General features: G+C 43.9%; 1 protein-coding gene across 1 annotated transcript in view; it reads left to right on the top strand.

The window, feature by feature from the left end:
- Positions 1–1,800, top strand: part of TRIP11 (thyroid hormone receptor interactor 11) — a 64,482-nt gene extending 62,682 nt beyond the window's left edge. Inside the window, exons 15-17 of the mRNA XM_019518653.1 lie at positions 137–213; positions 514–617; positions 943–1,800. Coding sequence (XP_019374198.1) covers positions 137–213; positions 514–617; positions 943–1,065 — 304 coding nt within the window. The 3' untranslated portion in view covers positions 1,066–1,800. The remainder of the gene's footprint in view (positions 1–136; positions 214–513; positions 618–942) is intronic.
- Positions 1,801–8,031: the final 6,231 nt, after the last annotated feature.

An 8,031-nucleotide genomic window follows, 5' to 3' on the forward strand; every position in this document is an offset into this window, starting at 1 on the left:
GGGACTTTTCTAAACTGCTTGATTTAATATGATTTTTTTTGTTTTGCAGCCATCAAGCCAGTCTGCAGGTAGAATCCTTGCAAGAGCAGTTGAACTTGGTTTCTAAGCAGAGAGATGAAACTATGCTTCAGCTTACCATCTCACAGGACCAAGTGAAACAGTATGCAATGTCATTGGCCAACCTGCAGATGGTACTAGAGCAATTTCAACAGGGTAAGTTGCATCATAACATTTAAGAAAAAAAACTATAACATATTTTTAGTTAGTATGATTCTTACAGATTGGTGAATTTTAAAAGCTGGTGGTCACTAATACACTTTCAGATAAGGTTTCACCTATGCAATATTTGGAGTGAAATTCTCACCTCTTTAAAATCAGTAACTCCATAATTTAACCCTGGGTTGCTGAAATCTGGATGCAATAACATTATGACTTCACTTCTCTAGACTGCCAAATCCAGAGGATTAGAATGGGTAAACTAATCTCATATATCATTTTTTTTTTTCCCTTCAGAAGAGAAAGCTATGTATGCAGCAGAGCTAGACAAACACCAAAAACAAAACACAGAATGGAAAAGGAAAGCTGAAAGGCTAGAGGAGAAAGTTGAATCATTACAGGTAAGCTGAATTAAATTCTCTGAAGTTTTTTTGTATTAATCCCAATTTATCAGATTTAAAATACAGTATATGTTAAGTGTTATCGCTTGGGAATGTTTCAAAGTCTTCATTAAAAGCTTTTATCTTATGGAAGTGCAGAGAAAGGGAGAATAAACTAGTCAAGTAGACTTGCTGTGTAGATCACTGTTTTTCTTGGATATCTGCAGTTCAGGTATTTAAAATGTGAGTAATTAAAATATTTTGAATCTGTTCTATCTTGTTTGTGAACATACTGAATTATTGTCACAGTGACCTTCCTTGCATGTTTTTTCTTCCTGCTTTACAGGAAAGCTTAGAGGAAGCAAATGCTGCCCTGGATGCAGCCTCACGACTGACTGAGCAGCTAGATCTGAAAGAGGAGCAAATTGAGGAGCTTAAAAAAGAAGGTAACAAATTGATTTTTCCCTGAAGTCTTGCAAGAAATTGAGAAAGCAGTGGAAAGTTTACAGAAGGAATAAACTACCAGATTTTCTCTTATAAAAGAGCAAATTCTGTGTAATCTGTGACAAGGTTGAATTTTTCAATGTGGAAAAATTAAAGTTTATAGACTAGAGGTCCTGAATTGCAGGTCTCTTATCAGGAGATAAGATATTATATTTATTTTTTCCAACAGTGCTAGTCCTTAGTTAAATAAGCTCTTTAAAAACATGCTTGTGAAGTGCTCAGATAAGTGATTGAGACTCATCTAAAGATAAATAGTTGTTGTATGTTGCTATGCACACAAGCATGACTTTTCCTGAAACTTGGGGTTCTTTTTCTTTAACATTCATTTTTTTCTATTGTATGTACTACTTTGTCCTCTGTGTTTCTATCCTGCTTTAAAAATCATCTTTCATTGTAAATTTTATCCTAAACACTTAATAGAAAATAAATGGTTAAAGTAATAGCAGGAAGGGAGTAGTATAATTGGGAGGGAGATATTTAAATCTTCAGTTGGGAGGATGATGGGGTAAGGGGGAGTGGAAGAAGGGGAGGAGAGAGGAGATGGTCTGGATGGCTGCTAGCATCAGCAGCAGATGAGTTTGGCTGAAGGGGCATAGAGAAGACTAATAATAGACCAAGTTAAGAGCAGGAATAAATGTGTGAGGTGTTTTGGCAACAATAAGTCTTTGGGGGCATTTTAACAATTTTGGAGCAGTGAGGGAAAAAATTAATTTCTTTTAATACTTCCAGTTGGATTCTTTGATCTTTGTGGTAGTTAAAGGGGCAAATCACCCTCCTGCAGCTAATTCCCATTATGTTAGTAGCAGTTATATGTGTGCATTCTTTAATTAACTAAAGAGCTGCTAGCTATATTATTTTAGATCTGATTTCACCTATTTTAAATGGTAAGATTCCTGATGGCTCTGATTTTTTTTAGAAAGATGCTTTGCATTTTATTCTTAGATGAAGTACTCTAAAAACTGATGAATGTTATTACACTGTACTTTATTTTTAAGACAAAACTTGGCCAGACAGTAAAGGAATTTGCCAAGAGAAATAGTTTTGAAAAAGATTTATGGTTTTGCTGTAGGACAGCACTTTAAACATGAATTGTATAAGGAAGTTTGTGTGGGCTTTTCTTTGATAGTAAGGTAGAGATTAATGATTCATTGACAGAGTTTTAACATTAAAACCATGTAAGGGAACCTAACAAGGCATGGTAACTGTTTAGTAAAAATTGACTCTATTTTCTCTTGACACTACCAACATATACTGTGCTGTTAATGATAATATAATTAGTCTAATATAATAGGAAAAAGTCACGGGCGATTTTTAAATAAAATGCATAGATCATTAAGGCCAGTCTGGGAGAATTAGTATTTTTGAACTACTACCCTGTAATTTATTTTCTTTTAATAGCTATATAATGAACTTTGGATATGCTGGGTCAGACCTCATTTCACATGTTAGGTATCTAAGTGCACTTGTACTCCACCTTGCTGGAATCTCTGAAAAAACAGTAATACAAGGGCTGAGTGAGTTCTGCTTCTCCCCTCCACTTGTGACTTAATCTTAAGGCTTGATGAAGAATTATTATAACAAGTTGATATTTTAGGAGTTTTCCAGGGGTTCAGACTTAAGTATCTGTGTGATACTTAAGTATCTAATACAGAGGTTTCAACCTTTTTTAAACAAGTGTACCCCTTCTGGTGGTGGCAGGGGTGGGGGACATACACGCAGCCTGTGCCACCCACCACCCTGTGCACCACTTTTCCATGGCCGGTTGCACGTGCAGCTCCACAGGCTGGTGACTGGCCGTGCACCTGGCCAATTTGCTTGTCGCCCATCAGCAGACCATGGAGCTGCATGTGTGACTGTCTGTGGGAAAGCAGTGCATGGAGGTGGTGCGGGATGGTGGATGGTGGTGGCAGCCACCGCATGCGAGTCCCTCCTGTGGCCACTGGCTGGGTGGTTCCTGTGCGGCCTACAGTGGGGCACCGCTGCCCTCGGGGCCCCTGCCCCCCACCACCGGGCCCTGCTTCTGGGAGGTGGCGGCACAGGGTGGTGGGTGGTGGCACTCTGTTCCTGCCCACCCACACGTACCTCCTAGGACCTTTCCAAATACCCCTAGGGTACCCCTGGTTGACATCTCTTGATCTAGTAGATGCAATAGGATCTGGCCCATTATTATTTTTTTATTGAACTAATTTTAATTGTCAGCTCAGAGGATTGATAGCACTACAAAAAGCCAGGCATAGTACCAATAAAGCACTGTACTAGCTGTACTGTACAGGTCTGGGCTGAAACAATGACAACTGTAGTTTTTCCTGCATTTATCATTTTCCTGTCTTGAACCAAGTCTGAAAGTGTACGTGTTGTCTAGATGTCTGTTGATTTAGTGATATGAGAGAGTACTGGTCACAAACAAGAAGCTTTTAAAACTTAGTTTTCAAGCATTAGACGATGTATGGTACTCGCTTTGACTAGGGGGGCACCGATAAAGAGTTTTTTGGCTGATACCAATGGCCGATTATTAACCAGCCATATTGGCCTATACTGATTCAGTAGCCGCTAGGTAGTCCAGCAGTGTCTGGCTGATTAACTCTGTGTGGGAGGGAAGGGGCATGGTGGGGCCTGAGTGAGGCCCCCACGGTGAGGGAAGGAGTAGGGGTGGGACAGGAGCAGGCAGTTACCTGGGTGGAGCATGGGATGGACCCATGGGTGGCTTGTCTGGGTGGTGGTGGGGGGGGCAGCTCCTGGCCTCTGTGTGCACCCCTAGGGGAGGCATGGGAGAAGTGCCTCCCAGATCTGTGCATGGGGCAAGGGCAGGCTGCCTGCTGTGGGCTCGGGGCCAGGGGCTACACTGGCCTCTTCCCAGTGGGGGGCTGGGCCAGGGCTGTGCTTGGGGTGAACGGTGGCAGCATTGTGAGGAGAGGTGTGGGGGGGGCTATGGTGAATTTTGGGGTGACTGTAGCCCACCCCCGCTGCTTCCACCTGCTCTGAGGGCAGCTCTGGCCCAGTCCCACCACTGGGAAGAGGCCAGTGCAGCCCCTGGCCCTGAGCCCATAGCAGGCAACCTGCCCTCACCCTGTGCACAAATCCGGGGGGCACAAGCCCCCCCCAATGCCTCCCCCTGGGTGCGTGCTGCAGCAGGAGCTGGAATGTAGCCCCGCAGCTTGGAGAGCAGTGTCTGGCCAGTAGGTCTGTGGGGGAGGGAAGGGGCTTGAGGGGGGCAGACCAAGGCCCCCACGGTGAGGGAGGGAGTGGGGCTGGGACTGGGGCTAGCACTGCCCAGCCAGGGTGGGACCTGCAGGTGGCTCGATCCCCTCTCCCACACCCCATGGACAAAATGCCCGCAGGTTCCACCCCAGCTGGGCAGCCCCAGCCCCACTCCTTCCCTCACCATGGGGGCCTTGGTTTCCCCCACGCCCCGTTCCCCCACAGACCTACTGGCCAGATGCTGCTCTCCAAGCTTCCGGACTACATTCCTGGTTGCGTGCATGCTGCGGCTGCACATGTCCACGTGGCATTTATTGGTGACATTATAAGCTACACTGGCCAAAAAAAGCTGATTGCAGATCATGTCAACTTTTCTTTTATTGGTGCCAATCCAATATGGACCAATATATCGGTGCACCTCTAGTCTTGTCTTTCTCCCTGCCTTGCTTCCATCTCTTCAGAGGCTGCAGTACAGTGGTTCTCAACCTTTTAAGAATCGGGCACCCTTGGATAGATGTGAGCTACCCCTTAGAAAAAGCCATCTCTTAGTTTTCATTCTTTTAGAATACACAAGTCATAGAGCAGTTTTTCTGTTGCAGATAAATCCAACTCGGGGGCATTTATACAGGTGATCCACAAACGGGCAGGGTCGCTTTGCTTTAATTAGAGCAGCTCCGAGAGCTGCTGTAACTAAAACATCTGGAGCGTCATGTGTATCAGCACCCCTGCACTGAAAAATGGTGACGGCGACACTAACTAAAACTCATTGAACGAGCTTTAGTTTAAAGCACCTTGTCACCTTTTTTTTTTTCTAGGAAGAAAAAGCTTAAGAACCCCGAGCTAGACGATCCCCATATTTAATTAGTCGCTGAAGAGAATGGGAGATGATGAGAGGGCAGAGGTTTGCTTGCCTTCTGTAGTTACCAGCAATCCTGCTGCTTGCTCATTCTCTTTGCCCTCAATGGGAGGAGGTCCATTTTGCTTTAGGGATTTGCTAGGGGAAGGAGCCTCAAGGCTCTTACCTATATAGTCCTGTGATACGTTGATGTAATTATTTCTTTGCATTTTAAAAATCCTCCTCCCCTCCTCTGCACTAGGTGGGAATCATTCTTTTCACTAGAAACAAACTTTTTTAAAACAAGCAGACACAAAATTTGGGGTCAGAGAGGGGGGGACTAAGTACAACGTAATTCAGCAACCCTCAGCTATTTCAGTTAAAATTCTTCAGCGAAGCTGTGGCTTTTGCTACTTGACTGAATGTTTGCTTGAATTCCAGTTGTGTGTTTGCAGCTTTTGGTCTCCCTTGAGCTAGGTCAGGGTGTTCCCTCAGTTCACAGACAATTTTTACAACCTTTTTAAATTAAATCTCAAGCTACTACGTGAATATGCAACCAATTACCTCTTGTTTTTGAGCAGAGCCATCTGTATAGCTTGATTTCAGTATACTCATTCCCAGTGAAACTTTCCAAGCACCAACGGCCAAAATCAGTTATGGTGTAAGTAGACGAACCTCCCCCAGATTGAGGGGGAAGCTGTACTCATGTCAGATGAATTTGATCCCATATCAGTTTATTGGAGGAGAGTGTTGGTAGGTTTAAACTTGGTAAGGTTGGATCTTAGTATATTTTTAAACTGCATTGTGATACAAGTAATTTAATTTAAAAACTTGAGACATAAAGGCAACTACATTTTAATTTCTTAGAATGTGATTATAACAAATTAAAGATGTATTTTGTTTGTAGAAATGGTACTCGGATTTCTACAATAATATTTACGCAAGAAAACATACAACGTCCCATTGAATATGGGCCAAATACATTCCCAGACACCAGTTTGTTGGCCAGGTTTTTGAAGGATTTCTTTATGGATTTTTTTGGCAGAAGCAATATTAATGGAAAAGTATAAGCTGTGTACCAGATGCAGTTTTCTAAATTGCCATAAATGGTTAACAAATTATTGGAGACTGCTGTAAATGTCTGGTTTACAGCAGTCCATGCTGATTTTTGGCTCAGGTCTCTTCTATTATTTGCCCTTTTCATAGTCTCAAAGTAAATGGTTGAAAACTTTTTCAACTCTGAAATTCTGTTTTAGAAGAAAATTAAAATATTTCTGAGATTTGTGTTTTATAATCAGATCAATTTTATTCACTTTTTCTAAATGAGTGTAGATGTGTAATAATCATTCAATTGATCCTTTCTAAGCATATAATAAAAACTAGCAAATTGCCCATCAAGAATGACCAGGGGAGGGCAAGTGGGGACAGGCCTGTATCCTCCATCCCCCTGCCACTTTGGGACCAGGCCCACTCCTCCCGTCCCTTCCCCACTGCTTCAGGGCTGGGCGTGGGCCTGCTCTTCCCTCCCTCCCCCACTGCTTTGGGGCCAGGCCCACTCCCCCCACCCCCCTTCAGGTCGGGGCTTCACCTCCGTACCCCATCCACTCTGTTGCCGCTGCTGTCCCCAGGGAACAGGGCTGGGGTGGGCACAAGACTGGTGCCACTGGCCTTGCCCTCCGCTCCATCACTACCACCTCCAGGGAGCAGGCCTGGGGGGGCAGGGGGCAAGGCCAGTGCTGCTGGCCTCACTTCCTCTCCCTGTCCCCGTCATCCCTGCCATCATGGCAGTGCTCCACCGCCTGTCCAGAACACTGTTAGAACACTCTAGTTGTGTCAGACAACCAGTCAGAGTGCGAATAAAGTGTTATGGACAGACAGACCAAGGTTTTTATAATTTTAGAATGATTGTTTAGGGGATCATAGCGGAGTATATTGGACACAGTACTCCACAGAATCGGCCTCACCAATGCTGAATATAGGGGAATAATCACTTCCCTGCATCTGCTAGTAGCAATCCTATCAATACAGCCCAGTAGGCCATTGGCCTTCTTAGCAACAAAGCACACTGTTGCTCCTATTCAGCCTATTGTCCACTGTAACGCCCAAGTCTGTTTCTGCAGAGCTGCTGCTTAATTGGTCAGTCCCCAGCCTGTACTGGAACATAGGATTATTCTGTCCGAAGCGCAGGACTTCGCACTTGTCATTATGGAACTTCATGAGCTTTTTTTTTTTTTTTGGTTCTGTCCTCCAATTTGTCTAGATAACTGTGAATCCAGCCCTACCCTCCAATGTATCTACTGTTCCCCCCAGCTTGGTGTCATCTGCAAACTTGCTGAGGGTGCACCCCATCCCATCTTCCAGGATCAGGTGCCTGATCCAGCATGCAGGGCATGGGTCTATAATTTTAACAGCACAGAAGCAATGCTACCGCTCCTCAACTGCCAAGTTTCCAGGCCTGTGAGGAACTCTGCAGTCTGGATGACATGGCACCATGGGTCAGATCTGCTTTGCAGGCCCAGAAGGTTGAGCACCTTTGTTTTAAACTAACCTCCTACCCCTTTTCCACATTAGTGGAATATAAAATAGTTGTGTCGGTTTGGGTAAGCACAAGTGTACACAGTGTCTGCTCTTCACTTTGTTGTGATGCCCGAGTTATGTTACTGCAATGCAATACCTCTTGAACTATGCCAAAGCATAGAGCCAGATTATGGGAAGTCTACCTGGTACATTTTTAAAGTCTTTTAATGAGGTAATATTGTTTTTATTAATTTCATTTGTGAATTTTACCATATAATGAAAAGACTCTAGTAACCATTTCTCTTAGTTGTGCATCCTAGAATATTCATAGTAGCTGAGAGACTTCATTTTAGCCATTTCAAACTGAATTTTCATGCTTCC

This window comes from Gavialis gangeticus, unplaced genomic scaffold (genome assembly GCF_001723915.1).
Source record: "Gavialis gangeticus isolate Ggan-Ray unplaced genomic scaffold, GavGan_comp1, whole genome shotgun sequence".
In the NCBI taxonomy this organism is placed as follows: Eukaryota; Metazoa; Chordata; order Crocodylia; family Gavialidae; genus Gavialis; species Gavialis gangeticus.